This window comes from Rousettus aegyptiacus, unplaced genomic scaffold, assembly GCF_014176215.1.
Source record: "Rousettus aegyptiacus isolate mRouAeg1 unplaced genomic scaffold, mRouAeg1.p scaffold_m13_p_5, whole genome shotgun sequence".
Taxonomy (NCBI): domain Eukaryota; kingdom Metazoa; phylum Chordata; class Mammalia; order Chiroptera; family Pteropodidae; genus Rousettus; species Rousettus aegyptiacus.
This window is the reverse complement of record NW_023416308.1, coordinates 74,630,286-74,654,078: the sequence shown is the minus strand read 5'-3', so window position 1 is coordinate 74,654,078 and position 23,793 is coordinate 74,630,286. Positions and strand designations below refer to the sequence as shown.

The 23,793-nt window shown below is 46.8% G+C and overlaps 1 protein-coding gene and 2 pseudogenes across 2 annotated transcripts in view; all 3 read left to right on the top strand.

The window, feature by feature from the left end:
• The first annotated feature begins 239 nt into the window (after positions 1-239).
• Positions 240-358, top strand: LOC118603659 (annotated as a pseudogene).
• A 2,231-nt stretch (positions 359-2,589) lies between these two features.
• DGAT2 (diacylglycerol O-acyltransferase 2) overlaps positions 2,590-23,793 on the top strand; it is a 69,403-nt gene continuing 48,199 nt past the window's right edge. The window contains exons 1-2 of one of the 2 annotated variants that reach the window (XM_016161587.2): positions 2,590-2,729; positions 7,080-7,230. In XM_016161587.2, the coding sequence (XP_016017073.1) occupies positions 2,667-2,729; positions 7,080-7,230 (214 nt within the window). In that variant the 5' untranslated portion in view covers positions 2,590-2,666. The remainder of the gene's footprint in view (positions 2,730-7,079; positions 7,231-23,793) is intronic. The other variant, XM_016161588.2, reaches the window with a different exon arrangement.
• Positions 16,695-23,004, top strand: LOC107519115 (annotated as a pseudogene).

Genomic DNA, 23,793 nt, shown 5'->3' with positions numbered 1-23,793 from the left:
GATTGATGAGAAAGAATAAAAGCCTTGACATAGACCATGTATGTGTAGAAATCTGTTGTATGACAGAGGTGGCACATTACATCATTGGGGGAAGGGAGGAGTGTTTGATAAATGGGCTTGCAAAAAAAATGATTATCCATATATTGAAAGATAAAACTGGAACTTAAGTTATACTACATAAAAATCCAGATGAATTAAAAACTTACATATGAAAAAGCAAAACTTAAATTTTTTTTTGCATCTATGGTCATACAAGCTTGAACAAGCCCGATTCTGTCTGATCTCAGAAGCTAAGCAGGGACAGGCCTGGTTAGTACTTGGATGGGAGACCACCTAGGAAGACCAGGTGCTGTAGGTGTAAAAAGTAAAAAATAAAAAAATAAGGAATTGTAAACTGACAGGGTCTTTGCAATCTATGAGGTCAACCCAGGATTGCCTTGCCCTCCCTCACAATAAACAAACAAACAAACAAACAAATAAATAAATTTTTGCTATGTATTAATTTTTAAATTAAATTTGTTGGGGTAACATTGGTTAATAATATTATATAAAGTTTACATGTAAAACATCATAGTGTGACATCTGTATTCTAAATTGTATCCTCACTACCTGATGCCTAGTTTCCTTTTGCTACCATATATACGAACCCTTAACCCTCTTCATCTTCCCTCCACGTCCCTTTCCCTCTGTAGTCTGTATCTATCAGTTTGCTTTCTGTTTATAACTTTACATTCTTAATAGAAAATATAGGTAAGAAAAGATTTTCTAAATCAGACCAAGCAATGTCTATTTAATAAAAAACTGATAAATATGAATAGATTAAAATTAAAAATAACCATCCAATGATATCTTAAAAGTTAAGCTAAAAATTGGGAGAAGAGATTCACAATATACAGAATGAACAAAAGATTAGTATCATGACTGCATAAAAAACATCAAATTCAAACAAAAAGTGTAAACACTGTAGAGAAATGAGCAAAAATTAAGAACAAGTTTTTCACAGAAGAGAAAATGCCTGTGAATAAAGACCCATTTAGCATTTTAAATCAGGAAATGCAAATCAAGGCCACTACAAGATATCACTTTACACCCTAGCAAAAAATAAGAAGTCTAACCAAGGATCAGACAAGATATGCATCTATGAGATCTCTCATATATTTCTGGTGAGAGTGCAATTTGGCGCTACTCTTTTGGAAAACAGCTTGGCACTAATCCCAAGCTTGAGCATTCACATGCTCTTTGGCCCAGCTGTGTTGAAACTGTGGGAGGGAAAATGGGGATAGTGACAGAGAGATCTTAAGTAAAATAGCCAGTGACAGCATCAGAGAGATTGGCTGTGGGAGTGGAAAGCGGTTTTCCATTGCAAAAGATGTTAAAGTCAACAAAAGACAAGAACAAGAGCTTCACAGAAAGTGATATCCAAAGGGCCAATAAACACATTAAAATGTGTTCACCCTCATAAGCTGTTAGGAAAATATGAAGTAAGTACCTTTACACATTCGCTAATGTGATTAAACTGCGGAGGAGGGTGTAGAGCGACCAGAATTCTCACACAGGGAGTGTATATATGCACAAGTGCTTTGGAAAGCTACATGGCTTTACACCAGAAGGTCCAGCAATTCTGCTCCCAGAACACACTCAACAGAAATGAATAAACATGTGCACCAAAAGACAGGTACAAACTGCCCAAACTGCTGTGCAATAGACAGGAAAGTTGTTAAGAAAGTGGGTCCTGAGTGTTCTCATCACCAGGAGAATTTTTTCATTTTCTTTGTATCGTATCTACGTGAGATGATGGGTATTAACTAACCCCATTATGGTAATCATTTCACAATATATGTAAATCAAATAATCAAATAATCATTTCGTACATCTTAAACTTATACAGCCATGTATGCCAATAGTTTTTCAATAAAGCTAGAGGGGAAAAGGCCCATAGCAACACGGTTCATAACAGCCAGAACAGGAAACAACCCAAATGCTTCTCAGCAGCAAAATGGGTAAGTTGTGATGTATTCACACAATTAAATCCATATAGCAATGAAAACAAAATGACCACAAATTTGGATAACTTTCAAAAAATATACTCTTGAGCTATGAAGCCAGCCCTGAATGAGTACCTAGTGTAAGGTTCACTTTGTACAAAATTCAAAAGCGGAGATGAGGATAGTGGTGAGCCACAAATATGACCGCATGTTTGTGGAGGCAGAACAATGGACATGACAGGAGAGGGAGGAGACAATTATTGGAGCCAGGTCATTGGGCAGGTGGGAAGAGGACAAGATTGTATTAAACTTGAGACTTTACCTGCTCAGTGAAAGGCAAGATGCAAGGAATCAGAGAAAAGTGATCTCACAGGTAAGTCATCCTCAGGAAAGGCAATTGCCCTGGATAGGGCTGTATACTTCTCTTCCTTCTTATTTTTAGCTGGGCTGTGGACAGATGGATTTAAAGGTTTCTCCTAGGAAACAGGTCCCTGCCAGGGTGGGGATAGAGAGGCCTTCGGGCTAGCCTGGACAGGTCACCTCCTCCCCTACCCACAAATGCTTACGCAACCTCTGCCAGCAATAGAAACCAGTGGATGCCCCTGACCACAGCAGTGCCAGAGAAACCTCCAGCACCAGCAGAAGAACCAGCATAGTGAAGTTCGCACCTTTGTTCGTGCCATGGGAACGCAGGCTGCAGACCCTTGTGGTCCTGCAGTGGGGTCTTCTCTTTCTTGGCCCTGGGTAAGCGAAGCTGGACTGGGGTTCAGAGAGACCATGGGCACCTGTTACTGAAGGGGACTTTGCTGTGCTCAGAGCCCCTGACTGGAGGCCTTTGGAGGGTGTCATCAGGTGTGGGGTAAGGTGGAATAGAAGTCACCACCTGTGCCTTTGAGCAGGTTACTTAGCTTTCCTCGGCTGTGTGTTCTACCTGAGTACTAAGACGGAGCCCCGCCTCAGGCTGCCTGTGGTGTGGGGAAGGATCTAGGCAATGGTGGGAAAGTTCCAGGCTCCTCAGGCTGTTCAGAGGAGATGGATGGATTTTCTTTTTTTCAGAGAGGAAGAAACAGAGGTGGTGGGGGTGGGAGGAGGGAGTGGGGAAAAGAGAGGGAAACAGGGAAAGAACAGGAAGGGGATAGAAGGTACAGGCTGAAAGTATAGTGGGGAGTGAGCAGGTAACCAGGCAAACCTGGGTCCAACTTCAGCTGGGCAACTGACCAGCCGTTTGACCTTGGTGGACCCATGCCTGACCTCTCCAGGCCTTCATTTCGTCATCTGCAGAATGGGACTGAAAATCCTGACCTTAGAGAGCTGTTGTGGGGTAAAATGAAGAGACGTGCTTACTCTGCCCTGTCTTGGGGCCTGGGCTGGGATTGTATACGAGGGCCCCTTACCTCCCTCACCCTGACAGTGAACACATCAATTGTGGCTGGTGCGGCCACACTTGCCCAAACTCCAGCTTTGCTGAAGGAAATGTTTTCGAGGAGGGCCCAGGCCTGAGGATTGGGAGAAAGAGTGAGTGGAGTATGCAGAGTCTTCATTTCATCTGTTGAGACCAGACCTGGTAGGAACTGCTACCGTCATAGCTGGTGTTTAGCCTGTAACCAAATGCCACAGTCTTGGTACTAAAATATAGACGTACTCTGTACAGGTTGGTCAATAGCAATCACACATGCACACACACACACACCACACCACACCATACAGACATACACACAACACCACAACACACCACATCACACCACACCAGATGCTTTCTTAGAATCTCCTCACAATTTTGCAGCTCAGAGATTCACCTCCAGCAAAACAAGCCCTTCAGTACCCTGCCCCTAGCATCCCTTATGTTGATCTGTGTCTCCACCTTCAGGGTTGTTAAACATTTTAAATATCCCTTGTTATGCCCATTACACAGATGAGAAGAGAAACTAGGTGTCTTAAATGTCCAAAGCTATAGATGCAGAGTCCTGGGCTTTTCCTGCTACCAACAGATGAGAAAGCAGGAGACAGAGGGAGGAGAGAGGGCAGAGGGAATAGGAGCAGGTGTGAGAGGAGGTGTGGGCTAGGAGGCTGCAGAGGAAGAATGGGGAGGGTGGTCTATATCCAGAGCAGGCTGCAAGTGCTGGCTCCTGGACAATGGGCTGTGGCCTAGGACCACAGGGGATGAGGGACCTCATACTCCGCTTGTCTCGTGTGAGCTCTGTGAGTGAAAGTGTTTCCGACTGGCCGTGCCCACCTCCAGCCCTGTGGACCTGTGCCACAGGAGTCTTGGAATGTCAAAGTCACCCTGAGCCTGGAAGACTAGAGGGAAAATAGCTGAGAAAAGAGATCTGGGCCCACTGGTTCCAGGAGTGGGAGGTTTTACCTTATCCCTTATCCTGAGGGAAAAGGGGAGTGCCAACGGGGCTTTAAGTAGGAGAGTGACAAAATCCAATCTCTGTGTTAAAGCTTCCTGTGGGTGCAGTCAATAAATCTACTGTGTTTGGGGTGTGATACAATAGACCTATGGCATGGAGCAGTCACCCTTTAGATTAGGGGTTGCCAAATCACGGCCCATTAGTCAACTGATTGTTTTTGTATCTGCACAGTCCATGAGGTAAGAATGGTTTTGACATTTTTAAATCAATATATTTTAAACGGTTATGTGCCTATGTAATATCCTCCAAGTTGCCTCATGAGCTGCAAGGTCTAAAATATTTAAAGTGTGGCCCTTTAAGAAAAAGATTGCCAGTCCTGGTCTAGGGAGGCCAGCAGTAGATGGAGAGAAGTGGCCCCTTTTAAGAGATATTTAGGAGATAGATTTAAAGGCTGGCAGGAGAATAAGGGCTTCCAGTAGAGACGTAAAGACTCTATACACTTATTGAACAGCTGGCTCACACTGAAGTTAGAAGAGGCATTTTGGGGAGTGGTAAAAAAGTGGCTAGAGAAGTCAGCTAGGACCTGTCACTGAAAACTCAAGGCCCAGAGCCAAATATTTTCCCAGTGGATTACTTTTTACTGTCTATTTCCTTTCCTCTTCTCTATAACTCACACAGTCACACAGGAAGAAAAGCTCCATTCAAACAGTTCGTCTTGTTCTCAGCTGAATCTCGAGCTCCTAGAACAGTTGGAGTTTATAAATATTTTTTTGAATGAATAAATGGGAGCATGATATAGCCAAAATAATGAGTTGAATCCCAGGTCTCATCCTACTACTGTGTGATCTTAGCCAATTTGCATACCCTCTCTAGACGTTATAGAGTGGGGTTTAAAATTTTTCCCTCTTAAAGTTGTGAGGATTAAGTAAAAGAAAGTGTCTCTCTTCCTAAGTGAACTAGTTTGGTTTTGCCTGCTAACAGGAGTTAAAGGGTGAGCCCAGGATGAGGGGGCTGATGTGGTACAAATGCTTTGTGTATATTTTTTCTAAACTTTTTTTTTTTTCTGACAGCAAAACTAATATATTCTATTGTAAAACATTGGAACAAAATATGAATCTTAAAAGTAAAAGTCTCCCCCAAAGCCCTCCAGGTAGACACTGTTAACAATTTGTTTTTATTCTCTGGAACTGGTTTCCTTAAAGTGGGAGTCACACGCATGGGCTTTAGATTTTGCCTAAAGGAGAGAGCCTTAGCTGGAGATCCTTATTATTTTTTCACGTGAGCTTTTTTAATGTGAGAAAAATAAATAAATAAAATTTAGGTCAATCTCCGAGCTACCTTTATCCCCTGGCACCCTGTCTCCTTCCTCCAGATCAGCAGAGTCCTTCCATCCTCTGTGCACGCGCAACCACATGTGTGCAAATGTTCTTTCCAACATCCCGTGCCCTTACTTAATTCACGTGCCTTCTGGTAGCTTCTTTATAAATTCCTTAGGACAGTCTATGTATTGAGTTGTGTGTTTGTGAAGAGAGACACTTTGCTTCTTCCTTTCCAGTCTTGATGCTGTCCATTCATTTTTCTTGCCGTGTAGTTCTAGCCAGGACCTCTGGTACAATATTGAAGGGAAGCGGGGACCTTCTTTCTTCACCAGGAGAGAGCATTGCATGCAGAGAAAACAGCACGAGCATAAGCTAAGAAACTGATAGAGCTCGGTGAGCTGTTGGAACACTGAGCAGTTCAGTCCGGCCCAGGTGTTGGTTGTATATGCCAGCGAGGTGAGGCTGGAGCAGGAAGCGGGTAGGGCCAACTGTGCAGAGCTTGATTGCCATGCCGAGCTGCGTGGGCTGTGCCTTGAAGTCATGGGAAAGCCATGGAAGGCATTTCATTAGAGGGGAGATCTGGTCAGACTTATCTTTGGAAAGGTGGGCCAGAGGGTGGACAGACAGAGGGCTAGGCAGAAAGAGTGTCTCCTTTTTCTCTAAAATCCCAAAAGATCAAAACTAGAAACAGTTAATAAAACGGTTGTCCACCAGGCATTTATTGAATACCTGGTGAAAAGCAAACTACAGTTGACCTTTGAGCAATATAGGAGTTAGGTGTGCCAACTCCTCCCCCCACTGCTGTCTAAAATCCATGTATAACTGTAACTCCTTTAAAACTTAACTACTGATAGCCTACTGTTGATCAGAAGCCTTAACAATAACATAAACAGTCAGTTAACACATATTTTGCATATATGTTCTAGTTATCATATGTTATATTCTTACAATAAAGTAAGTTTGAAAAAAGAAAATGTTATTAAGAAAATTATAAGGACAGACTATACATTTACAGTGTTCTATATATCTATTGAAAAATAAAAATCCACATATAAATGGACCAGTGCAGTTCAATGCTTTGCTGTTCAAAGGCCGACTGTACTTTACAGGAGAGAGGGAGAAGGAGGGGAAAGACCGGAGTGAATAAAGCAACCTGGTGCAGTGGGGAAAAAGAATTTTGGAGTTCGGCCTACCTAAGTTCAAGTCCATGCTTCCAGCGTGACATTGGGCTAGCTGCTTTCACTCCTTGAAGGCATGGGAAGGTGATGTCTTCTTCCTGGGGCTAAGGGCTGGACAGGACAGCTAGTGCTGGGTATGTGGGAGACTCGATTTGGGCAGTCTCACCTCCCTTCTGTCACACCTCTGACACTGACAGCTGCTACTTCCCTCCCCAACACAAATATGCATTGTGGTTTTCACAGGCCTCCCGTTCACAAGATTCTGGTTCTTTAGTGTCCCATGTGCAACCTGGTGGTACCTCGACTGAGAGAAACAATGGCAGTGGGCAGGCGCATCCAGATCCTAAGACACTGGGTCATATGGAAGTACATGAAAGAGTATTTCCCCATCTCGGTGAGTACTGGGGCTGGGTGAGATGCGGCCAGGGTCAGAGTGCCCCACATCTCATGGGGGAAAGTGTGGTCCTATGAGCAATGAGAAGAACTGGACTGGGAGGCAGAAGCCAGAGCTTCCACCACTGTGTGGCATGGGGAAGAGTCCAGCTCCTCTCTGGCCATCTGCAGGGATGTGGGGCCAATATAAAGATTGATAAATGAGCAGAATTTGAAGGAGATCTGTGGGACATGTACTGTGGCCCACATGTATAACTTATAGGTGTAAACTCCTCAGGTTTGGGGATGAAGATAATAAACTCAGGGTCCTGAGAGACCATCTAGCTCTACTTCATCAGATGAGGAAATTGATAACTGGAGAGAGACAAAAGTATGACCAAGGTCATACAAGTTCTTTAACTGGTTTTAAAGTTTGTGCATTAACTATGGGTAAAGCGGCAGGGGAGAGAGCCCCAAATTGGTTCTCAGGTTTTCTCCTGCCTTTAACTCTGGTATATTATGTGTCTTTGGCCAAGGCCTTGTCCCATTCTGAACCTCAGTTTCCCCATATATCCAGTAAGCCGACTGATTCCTCCTACTCTGAGTGCTTTTGAATTTCTGTCTCTGTGACTCAGGGTACCTAATGGTCATTGTGGACAATTGACCCTGGGCCCAAAGATCAGTCCTAAGTGAACAGACCCTTTAGTTCCTTTGCCGAACTACAGACAGACTAACTCTTGAATGTAAATAGCTGGGCAGGGTTGGTTTATTGGCCAGATGGGATAGGATGGGGCAGGCAGAGGGACACAGAGAAATGCCAGGCAGGGACAGTAGGCTCTCTTCTGGAAACAGGAGAGAAAAAAAAAGGTTTGGAATATGACCTTGAGCTAGACAGACTAGGTTCTAATACCAGTTCTGACAAATACCAGCTGTGTGACTTTGGGTGAGTTACACAGACTCTCTGAGCCTGTTTCCCCGTATGTAAAGTAGATATGATGCCACATACATCACTGAGTTGTGTGGATTCAGTGAGACAATGAGTAAAGCATTTTGTAGGTTCTCAATGCATTAGTAACTAGGATCATTTTTCTGAGTCCTTGGGGACTCTGGGGAGGCTTGGCCATGGCTGCGGGTCTGGGGAGGACTCTGGTAGCCCAGAGTCCTGTTGCTCTGATCTTCACACCTGTATAACTTCTTCCTACTCCATCTGAGAGCCCCACCTCTTCTTGCCCCTCAGGAGTTAGGTCCCCAGCTGGTAAAAGGGGAGGGAGTGGAGGAAACAGGCTCACAGAGGTTAAACAACTCACCCAAGTCATGGGCACTTGGTGGCAGAGTCAGGGCTCCTGCTTTCTCCCTTCTGATAGTCCCGGGGCTCTGGAACTAGGGCACAAGAGCCCTTAATGCCCCAGTAAGCAGAGCCTCCTGGGCAAAGGGCAAAGGTGGGACAGAGCAGGGCAGTAGGTCAGCGGCTGATCAGAGAGTAGGAAGTTGGCCGGCAGAGACTTTCATGCTCATGTGGAGTGATAGATGTTGAAAGGCAGAGCAAATGGGCAGCACTGAGCTAACCTGAGGGCCCCAGGTGGGGGTGATCTTTCTCACCCCCTATGTCTGCTTCTTCTGCAGTGTGTCCTTTCAGGATCTCGTCATCAAAGATAAGCAGGGCTTGCTGGGTCCAGAAAGGGGGCATAGGCATGTCATGGGCAGAGTCCTTCATTCCCATCCAGGACCTCTGAGCTTGAGATTCTGAATTCTCTTCTCTTCCTCTCCTCTTCCCAGGTCAGGGCTTGTTCTCCAGAGCCAAAGTCAGAGTTTCCAAGGGAAAGTGTGTGTGAATGTCAGCTTCCAAGCCAAAGAAAACTTAAGCAGGCTCTGGCCTCTAAAAGAGCTTTGTGGGTTCTGGCTTTGTGGTCTCACCTCCCACTGTGAGCTGAATCCTGAGTTCACCAAGGAAAGAAAGGGAAAAGTATAAGTGCAGGCCCGGAAGCTGGCCACAGTACGGCTTTTGAGCAATAAGCCTGATGTCCAGTGTGATTAAAGTAAAAGGTACGACTAGGATGAGGATGGAGAGGTTTTCAGCGATAAGGTAATGGAACCCACTGAAGTCATTCCACAGAACTGGGATGCTGCAACTAAAAGTTCTCCAGGGGGCTGTCTTCCAGTCACTCAAGAGTTTACAAAGGATTGCATCTAGCTCTTTGTACCTGGAGTTGCTGCCAGTTGCAGGTCTTGTAGAAAAAAGATACTGAGATGGCTCTCTGCCTCTCCTATCCACTGCCCTTCTTGATTCTTCCCCAGCCAGGCAGCTCTAAGCTGAGTTTCTCAATCTCTGGGATATTGACCCTGGCAGGACACTGGACTTGATTTACAGAAATCCTACTTGCACACTGTTTCAGGATTGGTGCCCCTTGCAGGCCTGTAGCATCGAGTGGCCAGCAGAGGGCCAGATGACGTTCATTTTTACTTTGCCAGTCCTAGGCTGGGAACCTGCAGGGGTCGATTGTGGCCTGAAGATTCCTTTCCCCAGAGGCTCCCAGGAGACCCTCAACTCTTCCAAAAGGATCTACAAGAACCTTGGGGTGGGCAGGAGATAGGGAAGTCCCAGGGAGGGAGTCTCAGATCTGCAGAAGCTCTCCCTCTTTCACAAGCCTCTGCACGCCCCCATCAAATGCATGTGGCTTTCCGAGCTCCTATCAGTTCTAACTGTGATGTTATAACTAGCGTCTAATGGTGGAATTTCAAGCAAAATTAGGAATCTGTTTCCAGGCCCTGGAGTTTTCTAAACTCACGCTACAGGGTTCCTTAAAAGCTAATAGTGGAGAACCAGGCGATGTTTCACATAGGGAGGAGCTGTCTCCACCTCATACTGAAGACCATGAAGACCAGCTGGGGAGCTGGGCTTCCCGTGGGTGGATGTCATCATCCTGGACAGATACTGCTTACACAGGCCAAGGCCTGAGGAGGGGCGAAGTGCTGTGACCAGGGCCGTGACCTGCCGTCAGGAAATGGCTCAGTGCAGGATACCTCACTGACCCCTCCTGCTCACACCTGCAAGTTGTTCCTCCACTGCCCTGTAGGCATTGCTAGGGTTTGTGCTCCCCTTCCCAGCCCTGCCACCTCTCAGCTCTGAGGTCTCTTAACCTAAGTCAGAGAGACTCAGGCAGCCAGCCACCCACCTGGGACAGAACTCCAGCTTATATTGTCTTTGGATAGGACACTCGCTTTCTCCTGCAATGGCTCCTTTCATTGTGGGAGGGCTCTGCCTATGAAAAAGTCTTCCCTCACAAGGAGCTGGGGCTTGTCTCCTGTGCCTGTCCCCTCAGGAGTCCTGCCTCTGCTATGGGCACAGGGACCTGGCACAGACCACAGCTGTCCCCTCAGCCCTAGGGCTACCCTGAAGGGATTGTGGGAGGGCCTCATTTCTTCTGCCCTTGCTGCCATTCCCTATTCCAGCCAGGTAGCTCTCCAGGAGGCTTTCTCAGCATCATTGACATTTTGGACTGAATGATTCTTTGATGTGTGTGTGTGTGTGTGTGTGTGTGTGTGTGTGTAATGATTCTAACTTCATCCCTGGCCTCTACCTACTAGAGACCAGTACCACTCCCATCTACTAGTTGTGACTCCCAGAAATGTCTGCAAACATTACTAAATGTCCCCAGTGTGGAGGCGGGGGAAGGGGGTAATGAGCCCTGGTTGAGAGCTGCTGCTCTAGAGCCTGGGGTCTGTCTCGCAGAGTCCTCCAGACCTGCCCTTCTCTCCTCCTGACTCTCTAAGTCCTGACCATAGTCACCTCTTCATCTGGGCTCCACTTCCACGAACGCCTCCCTCCCCAGTCCATCCTTCACTCAGCAGCCAGAATAATCCTCATATAATGTTAAAACATAGCAGTGACTCCCATCACACCTACAATAAAATCTAATTTTTGCTGCGGCCTATAGACCCCTGTACCCCAGACCCCTACTCACGCCTCGCCTGCCTCTCCTTCCCCCTTTGCCATCCCAGTTCTGCAGGCATGAGCTGGGTCACTTGTGCTGCTGCCTTTACTTGAAGTGCACTTCTCCCCCCACCCCCGTTTAACCCCACCACCTTTCACCTGGGTTCTCCTACGAGGCGGCCGAGCCCACTGGTCACACGCTTGCACCTATGCTGACTCTTTGACCTGCCCCTGCCACTTTACTAGCTATGTGATCTAGACTGAGCCAATTAACCTGTGTCTCAGTTTCCTCATCTGTAAAGTGAGGGCATTGGTGCCAGTACTTCCTTCCCAGGGCTAACAGAGGATGAAGCGCATTGTGCCTGGCACAATAGATGCTGGGGATTCCCCCCTTGGGCACTGTTCCCAGCTTTCGGTACCTGGCACATAATATACTTCTTCAATTCTAAGATAGCCTCAGTGGTAAAACATACCAGCTTTTAAGTACCACTAAGAAAAAATTCTTCCAATTAGAATTGTCAGTTGTATTTTGATAACAAAATGTTTAAGATGTGAAAGAAAGTGTGTCTTAGAATAGAGGGAGTAGGTCTGTGGTTGAGTGTCTATTAACTGAGCACATGACTGTTGAAGGATGAGAGGATGGAACTGAGAACTTATCAATGGAGAAGGCTAGGGATGCCGAAGCCTGACTTAAGCCATGATGAGTCACTGCCAGGGCCAGGGAGACTATCCAAGCCTTTCATTTTATCTGGCCATGATAGGAAGAGTCAGGAAAGGATTCCAGTATACACACACGCGCGCGCGTGCGCGCGCACACACACACACACACACATACACACGCACACACAGAGCCAGCTACCTGAACCTGGAAGGGGACTCTTGATATATATCAGATTTCCCTAGGAAATTTGTCACACATCAGATGCCCAAGGCCAGAACCAGACCTTTAAAATCAAACCCTACTTGCTCTGCATTTTTATTCTACTTAGTTATCGAGGTACGTTAATAGGCCAGGAACAGGTTATCCATGGATAAGCTGCTGATGCAGGAACCTCTGTCCTGGAGTGGGCTCCTGAGTGCCCTGGACCTTCCAGGACCAGAAAGGAGAAGTTCCCCAAGACAGTCCTGAGTCTCAGGTTATTTCCTCGGGCCTGGAGCAAAGGCTTCCTGGTTCTCTTGGGTGCTCTCTGCAGGAGACGGCAGAACTCAGACATGGTCATCTGTGTGCCTGTAGGCAGGTCACTTACCCCTCTGCATCTCAGTTTCTTCTGTTGTCCAATGGGAGCTCTTGTCCTGCAACTGGCTTCCCTACGACCATGGTTAAAGAGGCCAGTGGTGTGGGTGTTTCATGACCCATAAAAGAGCCATCAGAACAGTAGGCTCTTAAGGCATTTGGGTTCCCCGAAGGATGTGAGAGGGCATAAGAGAATTTGTCAAAAGATGGGACTGAATAGACATGGGAGAACCACAGCCCCTCACTGTCCTTGCTCCCATCCAAGGTTGAGATGTCCTCTCCTGGAATGCCTGTGCAGGGCTGTGATCTTCTAGCAAGGGTCTTGGGGTTCAAGGTAGCAATGCCCCTGGGAGAACTGAAAATATGTTTGCACAAAGACTTGTACAGAGTGTTCATGATCACATTATCTGTAATAGCCAAAGGCCATTAAATGGGCAAACAAAATGTGGTCTATTCATACAGTGGAATAGTATACAGTCATAAAAAGGAATGAAGTGTCAATAAATGCTTCAACATAGATGAACCTTGAAAACAGTCTGTGAAGTAAAAGAAGGCAGACACAAAGCCACATATCGCATGATTCCATTTATATGAAATGTCCAGAATAGGCAAATCCACTGAGACAGAAAATAGATTAGTGGTTGCCAGGGTGGGGGCAAAGAAGAGTGACTGCTAATGGGTATGGATTTCTTTGAAGGATGTTGAAAATGCTCTGGAGTTACATAGTGGGGATGGTTGCACACCTCGAAATATACTAAAATCACTAAATTGCACACTTTAAAAAGGTGAATTTTATGGGGTATGAATTATTAAATTAAAAAAATAGCAACCCCCATTGCCTAACAACCTGACCATCCTCTTCCCCAGTTGCCTCTACCTGGTGCCATGCCCAGCCTGCCATGACATATACCCAGAAGGGGCTTTCCCCAGATATCTGTTGTTGCTTAGTCACACTCCGCTCCCCTAAGAGAACCGAAGGAGCAAGCAGAGAGCACAACAGTTTACAAACCTTCCTCCTCTTGGTTTACCTCACCTGAAACCAGTAATGACTCTGTGAGGGAGATGTTATCACTGTCCTGTGGGACAAAGGGGAAGCTGAGGCATGGAGAGGGCAAAGGTCAGATGATGGGCCAGCGGCAGAACCTAGGTTTCTTGACTCGCAGCTCAGTGAAACCCAAGTGACATGTCAGGACAGGGGCAGGGACAGGAGCCCTCCCTTCCAAAGCCAGCTCCCTCAGCTTCATCCATTCATGGTTCATTCTTTCCTTCCTTCATTCCACAGTCTCTCAGGGAGCATCTCTTCCGTTCCAGACCTGCACTGGGGACACAGAGATGCCACCACCAGGTGGTCTGTAATCTCAAGGCCCTCACCATGATGGTGGGATATCACTTGGGCATAGAGGGGCAGATGGAAGAGGTTCGCCCAGAAAGTGAGCAGGAGAGATGTGGACCAGGCCTCAGAGGAATAGCAATGGCCTCATCAGTGTACACTCTTGAACATGCACATGCAAATATTGACACACTTTCCTAGACACAGACCCTTACACTCACCAGGATAGCTCTCCACACACAAAGACTTCTTTACTCAAGGAATAATCATTTTTTCATTCGTTTATTTATTTTATTTATTTCATTTGTTTATTAATTCATCGTTCATTTAAAATAGGTAATGCATTCTTTTTCAAAATGTGAAAGGGACAAAAAGATACGTAGTGAAAAGTCCTGTCCCACTTCACATCCCATCTCCCCACTTCCTTCCCCAGAGGCAACTATGAGAGGCAACCAGTGTTTGGTGCATCTACATATCAGCACATGTATGTTCCCCTGCTTTTCCTGGCACAGTCGGTGACATTCTGCACACATCGTCTTGCCCTTTGCTATTTCACCTGACGAACCATTGTGGCCATCTTTCCTTCTCAGGACCAGAAGAGCTGTCACACTTTTCTATGGCTGCATAGTGGTCCATCATGTAAATGTTTCATAATGTTTCTAAACAGGCCTTGTTGATGGATGTTTGAGTAGGTGCCAAGTTTTTGTTATTACTAAAAAATCATGCTTCAGTTAACAATCTTGTTTTGCACAAATACAAAAAATTCTGTAGCTAAATTCCTCAGCAGTGGAGTTGCTGGGCTGAAAGATGAATTACACATTTGGGTTGTATTGACAAATCGCCTTTATGGAGGTTGTACAAAATTACCTTCTCACTTGGTAATAAAAAGAATTTATAAGCCAGTGATTCAGTGCAGGGAGCCAGGTATGTTTTTAAAGAAACATCCGAGGAAGCAGCTTTCCCAGTGAGCTGGTGAGAAATTTCTTGTTATATTATATCTCCGTCTTTATTTTCATTTCCAATGAATCCCCACTGCATAAATGGAGGAGGTTTGTCCCTGTCTGGGAGGCAATGGTCCCTGCAGCCTTTCTGCAAAGTGTTGATGGTTTACCGGAGGGCATACTGGGAAGGGGAGTGGGTTGCAGAGACCAAGTCCAGGTCAAGGACAAGAGAAGTTGGATGAGACAGACAGGCTCAGATCTCCATTGCTTTCACCCACGTCCCTCCAGGCTGCTCTGAGGGTGGGCGGCCAGGTTTCTGAGGCCTCAAAGGCAGCAGCAAGTATCCTCAGGGAGTCACCTACTAGATGTTTCAGCTTGATGACAGGATGAACTTTCACTTTCAAAAAGCTAAGTCAGAGTGGAAATTGCCTGGGCCTGAGCAATCCTATCAGGGAGAGCCTCCTGCCAGGGGCTTGGGGCCCCAGGGACCTTCAAACTCTAATGGCTGTGGTTCCCAGAGTGCAAAGCACTATAAAGCGTGGGCCTTGCAGTACCCGGAAGGGTGGGGAATGGATTGGTCCCCCACCCACCCACCTACCCACATACGCTATCACTGCCCATGGCAATAATCTTTGCAGACTGGGTCACATCACAGACTGTTCAGTAACTGGCTGGGAACAGCATTTGTTAACTCGGTTCCTGCCTCCTCCACTCATCCAGGTTCACCTGGAAACTGCTAATGACGAAAGGCTCTCCTCTCCCACTCAGTGTACAATGTCTGGTAGTCCCTGCTACACCCTCAATGCTGAAGGCCTGACCAGACCCAGGCAAGACGCTGCGCCAGCAAAGCTACCTGTGGCTGGGGGAAGAGTGAACAAAGGGCAAGTCAAGTCTGGCACGGAGGGAGAAGAGAGCTGCAGGGGAGACACCTGTGTTGTAAGAGGTGAATAAGACTAGGGCTAGCCTACTGGTCTGCATGCTCTTTCAACATAACAGGAATCCACTCCAAATATGTCTTGCAAATGCTTATTCCCTATGCCAATTTTTATATTGAGTTTTGTAGAACCGGGCTCTTCTATGGTGGTGCCCCTAGAATTTACATTCAGCCTTATAGTAGCCTTGGTAATTCCAGGGCACCCTCAGAACCAAGCTTCTCGGCAATTCTGGGAGGTAGGTGGGACAGAGCCAAATGTCCCTATCTACAGGTGAAGAGCCTGGGAGAGAAGCAATTTGCCCAAAGCTAGCAGTGAGTCTGAGACACACCCAGCACCACGATATCACCAGGTACATTTACACACTACGTCTCAATCTTCATGAACACTAAGGCTCAGAGAGGGAGAATGACTTGCCCAAGGTCACACTGGAGAGAGGCATACTCAGGCTGCAAATGCAGATCTGGCTCTGGCTCACCAAGTTGCTGTCCTTGCAGCTGGTCAAGACTGCTGAGCTGGACCCCTCCCAGAACTACTTTGCTGGCTTCCACCCCCACAGGGTTCTGGCCACCAGAGCCTTCGTCAACCTATGCACCGAGAGCATGGGCTTCCAGAGCTCTTCCCCAGCATCTGCCGCCACCTGATGATGCTGCCCCTGTGGTTCCAGGCTCCTTTCTTCAGGGATTATCTCATGTCGGGGTGTGAGTCTTCCCCACTTGGGTAGCTTAGGAAGCAGGCATGGGAGGAGGGATCTTAGTGAGGGCTGCCAATAGTTGTGTTCTTCCAAGATCATGTGCAGTGGCAGAAGGAGGCTAGACCCAAGGAAGCACTTCCCATAGCGCCAAGTGGGACAATGAGCTCAGTGAGGGGGTTAAGGAGTTCCCAGTCCTCAGGGAACCCTCAGCTGGAGTGGGAGGGGTAGGGGACCCAGGCCTCTGTGGGCACTTTTGGTATTCTTTTCCTTGGACCACATCTACCCCCACAGTCCCTGCCACTTTGCCTTGTACGTGACCATCATCTTCTCTCCCCAGAGCTGGTCACATCAGACAAGGAGAGCGCTGCTCACATTCTTAACAGGAAGGATGGTGGCAACCTACAGGGTGTCATTGTAGGGGGCGCCCAGGAGGCACTCAATGCCAGACCTGGCACCTGCACACTGCTGCTGCGGGAACCACAAGAGCTTCATCAGGCTCGCCCTGATGGATGGGTATCTAGGAAGAGGGCTCTGGGTTCACCTGGAGATTGGCGAGAATTATATTTTGGTAGGAAGACAGCAGAGACTAATGGAGATTCTATTTTGGCAGAGAGATCTTCAGTCCATTCACAATACCAACGATATTTTGGAGAGCAATGTACTATCTCATGCTCAAATACCCAGGAGAGATTGCAGAGGGGAGACTTGGTGATCAAAGGGACTAGATGGGAAGGGATATATTGCCCAAAGCTGACACTGGATCTAAGACCTGTGGGATCTGGGATAATGGGATTTGAGGCATATTGTAGAGCTGTTCTCTTAATTCGAAGTATCTTTGAAGAATCCAAGCTAACTGGGGCAGAAGAGATTGTTCTACAATGTTAGTAGGTGTTTTCTATCTGAGAGGACTCTCTGATGTAACAGAGGTTGTGGCCCTGAGCAGGGCCAGGACCTGCTCAAGGTCAGAAAGCAAGCTATGTATGACAGGTCTGAGAGACAAACCCAGGCCTCCTGCTTTTGGCCCAGAGCTCTGTCTTCTGCTCCAATTCCTGGTTACTGGGTCCCTGCCAGAAGCTAGGTGCCCAGCTGAGGCCTTCCTTAGGGCCTCCCACATGCCTTTTCTCCTCTGTCTCCCTCCAGGGCAGCTCTGGTACCAATATTCTCCTTTGGGGAGAATGACCTCTTTGACCAAATCGAGAACTCTCCTGGCTCCTTGTTGTGCCGGATCCAGAACCGGCTGCAGAGAGTCACAAGTGTCTCCCTCCCACTATTCCATGGCCATGGCATCTTTCAGTACAGCTTTGGTCTTTTACCCCACTGCCGGCCCATCACCACTGTGGATAAGCCAAGACCCAGGCTGGGAGTGGGTAGGCTGCAGGGAAAGGGGCCTGGGCTGAGTGCTGCAAGGGGACATGGGATGGGCCAGGTACTTCCTTGCCCTCATGGAGCTCACATTCTAGACTGGGAAACGGTCACACAAGCAGATAACCACAATACAAGACAGTCTGGGATGAGAACTGTAACAGAGGCACAAAGAACTATGGTCACTACCGATTACTGAGCTCCTGCTGTGTACCAGGCACTGCATTAGCTCCCTTACATGCAGCATCTCGGTTTGTCCTAACAACCTTCAAGGTAGGGACTATGATCCCTATTTCATTGGTTAGAAACCGAAGTTCAGAGAAGTTAAGAAACTTTCAAAATAAAAAAAAAAGCACACTGCCTTTGAGTAACAAAGTTGAGGTTTGAATGAGAATCTATTCAACTTTTTATTATACCAGAGAAAGATGGTCTAATTCTGACCAGGAGGATCTAATAAGGCTCATTGGAGAATATGGATATAAGGTAATTGTGTAAAGTAACAATCATTAGAGCGGAGGTGGGGGGGGGGTGATTTCCTGTAAATAATAGGCGTGAGCTTTAGTGTTCGGACTTAACGTCATCTTTTTCAGCTATTTGGAAACTTTGTTTGCTCTCTTCTTGGATTCCAACTAGGTTGCTCTAGCAAAGCCTGTAGAGAGAGGTCCATTTATCTCCAGCCACCTGTTTGTTAGCGGAACACAGACTTAGTGACCTGCCCTACACCATGACTTTCCTGTGCTGTGTGGCTACCTTTCATGAATGTTAATATTGCTGCTGCCTCCAGAGCTATTCCCAAGAGAAGGTGGGAGAGGTGCCTTCTCAGACCCAGAGAAAGGAGGTTAGTTAGGGGCTTCCTGACTCCTCCCTAGAATGAAGGGGGCAGTGCAAGCCAGCATGGAGGGAGAAGAGGGAAGAAGAGCTGCCTGGGCTGCAGGCCCACCTCATCCTAGAAATACGTGTGCTTCTAATCATGGCAGCTTAGATTCCCAGAGGTTAAGAAGACATCACCCGTTTTTAAAACCTGACACTGATTCTTCCTGGCTATTTGACCTTGAACAAGTTACTTAACCTCTCTAAGCCTCATTGCCTTACCTGTCAATGGGAATAATACAGGTTTGATCCCCAGAGGATTATTATGAGGCTTAAAGGGATGTAATCTTCTTTATGTAAAGCATCTGGCACATTTCCTGGTACATTACAATGCTAGCTGGTGGTGTTGCCATTATATCTGAATCTTGGAGTTTCTTTAACATCTTATAAACCATCACTTGAAATAGGGTTGAAAGGGATGGTAATAAGAGCACTTTCCTGCAGGGATGATCACTGGGGTGGGCACCTACTCCAAGGGCCCCTACTCTGAGCTACTGTTCACCTCTGTGCTTGCAGTGAGAAGCCCATTCAGGTGCAGAAGATACCGAATCCCTCACAGGAGGAGGTGAACAAGCTGCACCAGCGCTATATCAAGGAGCTGTGCAATCTCTTAGAAGCCCACAAGCTCAAGTACAATGATCCCATGGACCAACACTTGGAGTTCTGCTAAGCACCTCCCCAGAGGAGGGGCTGCCCCAAAGGGCAGGGCTAGCATTAGGGAGCCCAGTGGTAGGTGCTGTGATCTGAGAAGGCTTCCTAGAGGAGTGTTGAACATATCTTCAGAGCCTTCCCAGACTCCTGCAAATCTAACCCCAAGTCACAACTGGCAATGTGAGAGGGGACACTAGACTCTGGCATTGGTGATTTTTACTCCTGTGCAACACCTCTGCAAATTTCCCTCTCCTTTGTCTGCTCATCTGTAAAATGGGAGAAAGGGCTGGAAGAAAATGATTTTTGAGGTCTCCTCTGTTGTAATCTCACTCAATGGGCAGGAAAAAGAGTAGCAATCGATTACCAGGGTTTTCATCCTCTATCTTGAGTGACAGCACAAAAGAAGCCACCAGCTCCAGCCTCTTCTACTAGCTCCCTCATCCTGCACCCTGGGTGTCCCAGCTCCTCCCTCCCTGAGCTGGAGAGAAAGGGGTGGCCATGAAGCCCCTGCAATTACCCTAGGCACCTTTGCATTTGGGGATCCTCTGAGCTATGGAGTTGCAGCCAGAAGGTGAATAAGGAGAAATGTACTCTGTCACTGGCTGTATGACTCTGGGCAGGTCTTTTCATGCTCCCTCTGAGTCTCAGTTTCTCTGACTGACTAAGATGATCTCTGAGTCTCAGGTTTGACATCATATAGGCCGAGAGCTCCATGAGGTACCTCATATTTGAACTTTGTAATTTCAGCACTTGACCTTTGCACAAAAAGTGGGGAGGCTCCATAAATGTCAATTAGATAAATTAAGGGATCCTACTTTAGCCTTCTCTTTCTCCCCACCCCGCAACTAAGAGAGCTGGTCAAAACCTCACCTCTGACCACCAGCCTGGGCCTGTGGCCCTAACAGCCTTGTCTCATCTTCCCAGAAGGTGGATCTGATTGGGCCAGAGAAGGCCATGTTGGCTCTTCCTTCCTGACCCATCAACCCCAAGCTTACCACCTCAGGCCCTGTTGTTTTTGGAAAGAAAGGGGAAGGAAAGAGTATGTTAAGACACAGTGCAAGGCCACTTCCCACTGTCCCGGTGCGGCTGCAGTCTCTGCGGCAGCACACTGCCTGGGGGACTGGGCGATCCAAGAGCAGCAGCAAAGGCACAATGACAGATTATGGCAAGAAGCTGCGCAAGGAGCTGGAGGCCCTGGAGTCCATCTGTCCTGACTCCTTCACAGGCAGATAGATGTCTCTCAGCTACACCTGCGTAGCTCCAGTCCTGTTCGTGTTCTCTTTCTCCCCCAGCAGCACAGCTGTACTGAGAGGCTATAAAGGGGATGAATGGAGAGGGGTTTCAGAGTGTCAGTAACCGGTATTATCAGAAAATCTAACCAGCTTCATCATTACTGTGACATCTGAGGCTGAAGAAAATGATTAAACTGTCCAGGCTACACTCACGTTTACATATGGTGAAAAATATCCAGATGAAGCCCCCTTTTATGAAATATTCTTTAAGGAAAAATCTAGAATATAATGATGTTTCAGGCATTTAAAAATTATTAGCATTACAGCAGAAGAAAATCTTGGTATAGTGATGATCTTTACTTTAGAGACATTTGTACAAAAAAATTAAAATAGTAGATCAGATAAAAACTAGAAGAGAACAAAAGAAACAAAAAGAAAAAGAAGCAGAAGAAGCTGAAAATCAATTATTTCATGGCATTGCTATTGCAATTGAGAATTTCTTAAGTTGGAAGGCCAAGGCTGATGCAGAACTCTTGGAAATTAGAAAAGAAATAAGTGAAAGAAGAACAAGTAGGAGAAAATAAATTAAGTGGGAAACGGCTACTTGAAATGGATCATAATCTCGATACATTTGATATCTAGTATTTGGAGGGTGCTGGTACCAATGAGGAAGTCAGTGAGTCTTTGTTCTGGGAAACAGATGACTTGGAGCTGGAGGAAGATGAGGATAATCCAGTCTACAATCCTGCTGAGTCAGAGAGTGACTTGACCAAATTAATGGACTATCCCATCTGCAGAGAGGTTTGACTGCTACAGCATCTGTGGCTACGCTGAGAGGGTGTTGGTTTTCTTTTCTTTTTTCCTAAGAAAAAATATTTTTTAGGAGAATATTTTTCTGAACTTAATAAACTGACCTTAAGATTAACAACAAAACTCAGGATAGACCATCACGGAGAATGAAACCTAGACGTGAGGAGTAGATATTTGTATGTGTCTGCCAGGTGAGTAAGACAGGGACAGATGCCCTGACAGAATAATTCTGGATTCCTGGGTTTGGTATATGCATGAGGGGACAGGGTGCTGGGTAGGACCAGAACCTGTGAATCCCCCTCATCCTTCGGGAGGGAAGCAGCGTCCTTTGCCTCTAGGAGCAGGTCATAAAAACAACTGCAACGTGGGAGGCATTTGAGAAGTGTATGTTTGGATTCCAATCCCAGCCCATGCCTTTTCAGTAACTCTGGGCCAGTCACATCACCTTCAAACCTCAGTTTTGTCATCTGAGAAATAAGGATGACAATATCTACCTCTGGTGTTTTGAACATAATACGGCATCTTACAATTTTAAGCCACTCCACATTCTTTCTGGAATGACGGGGATGACATGTAAACTAGGAGTCGGGTGATGAATGTGCTCAGTGTCTCATGGAGATGAGGCAGTGTGCTATCTGGGTTGCAAGAGAATTGGGATGAAGAGCAGTATAGTTCAGAGGAGGGAGCGTTCAGACAGGGGAAGACTTGGAGGACCAGGCAGGCAGGGAGGACCCTGAGGAAGGATGAGACTTGCAAAGGAGAGAAGTACCTGCCCATTGTAGTTATCCCTTGCCGTGCAATGAACCACTCCAAAACGTAATGGCTGAAGATGGCAAGGACTTACTATTTCCCACAATTCTGTGCATTGGCTAGGTGGTTCTTCTCTGTCTTGCCTGGGCTCTCATGCTGCTGCATTCAGTGGGTGGGTTGCCTGGGGATGGAAAAGCTGGGGAGCTGGAACTGGTGAGCCTCTTTATGCAGGTGGGCACTGAGTCCCTCTCTTATTGACTGGTCTTTTAGCATACAGTGATGGCTGGATTTTAGAAGAATGAGAACAAGGCTGCAAGTTTTCTTAAGTCCTAGGCTTCACAACTTTCATGGCATCACTTCCACTGCTTTCTGTCCATCGAAACAAGTCACGGATCCTGATCAGATTCAAGGAGAGAGAAATAGACTCTACCTATGCCTAGGAAGAGCAGCAATGTCACAGTAAGAAAGGCTGGAGACACCTGGAGGGACTCTTGTGACCATTTTTACAAACAATCTACCAAAAAGTTATAAATGAAAGTCTGCAGCAGAACCGCCCCTCCCTCACATACCAGGAATTTCCCGTGTGACAATGACAACAGCTGCAGTGTACCCCTGGGCCCCCAACTCTGCCTCTGCATCACTTTCCATCCCCATCTCGCTCTCCTACTTCCATCCTTCATGCACAGCTGCAGTGAGCTGTCAAAATCGCAAATCCAGGTCAGCCATACTCAGAATCCTTCTATGGCTTTCCATTGCTCCTAGAGTTTATATCGGCCCGGATTCCCGCAGGGACCACATGACATACGAAAACAAGGATAATTTTCTGAAGTGTGTGTAGTGTTGGAAAACCACACAGAACAAACAATAAGTCAGTAAGCCAGTAAGCAGTAAGCCAGGGCTAGGCTGTGGCCACAGTGCAGACCACTGCTGCCACCCTGAGGCCTGGAAGAACAAGTGGAGGCAGAAGTTACCTACACCAGGAGAGTCGTGGGCAGGGGCCATCGTTGCAGGGAAGGAGCCAGGTGAGCATTCCCACCTCACTCCCCTCCTTCCATCTCCCGCCAGGGCTCCCTATTGCCTGAACCCAATAGGAAGTTAGAAGGTCTGAAGGCCTGAGGTAGCAGTCCATGCAGGTAAGTCTCTCAGGAAGGAGCTGGATGGACATGGGTAGAGTGGTTCTGGAGGGGTCAAGGAAGACAGAAGATGTTCTGCTCAAAGCCCAAGCTTCTTAGCTTGCCCTTTGCCATTCTCCACCACATGGCCCCATCTGTTCTGTCCTCATCTCTCCTCCTCCCTCAGCCATATGCAGCTTCCCATCATACTGAACCATTTGCACTTCCATGTATCAGCCATGCTCTCACTCTCACCTCTGGGCCTTGCCCATACCCTTCGTTGCCTGGAATGCCTTGCTCCCCATTCCGGTTCCCCCTTCGTCTGGGTAATTCCTACTCATCCTTCAATACTGATTTCATTGATTCAAGAAAGCCTTCCCTAATGCTCTTGGTTGAGACAGGGTTTCTGCTCTGTTGCCCAGACTTTCTCTTTCTCTGTCATAGCACTCAGCACCTTGGGTGAGTGCTATGGATGATCCATGTAATAAGGGATGAGAGTGGGAGACATCCATATAAATTTGTGTTTGGTTTAATATAGATACAGATGAATAGATACAGAAATTATATATGTATGCATGGACCAGTATACATACATATTTTTCTTGGCTTTGTCTTTACATTTAGAGCCCAGATAATCTAGGACACTCCTCCTGTCTTAAAATCTTTCACTTATTCATACCTGCAAAGACCCTTTTTTCTCTTTATAAGGTAACATTCACAGGTCCTAGGAACTAGC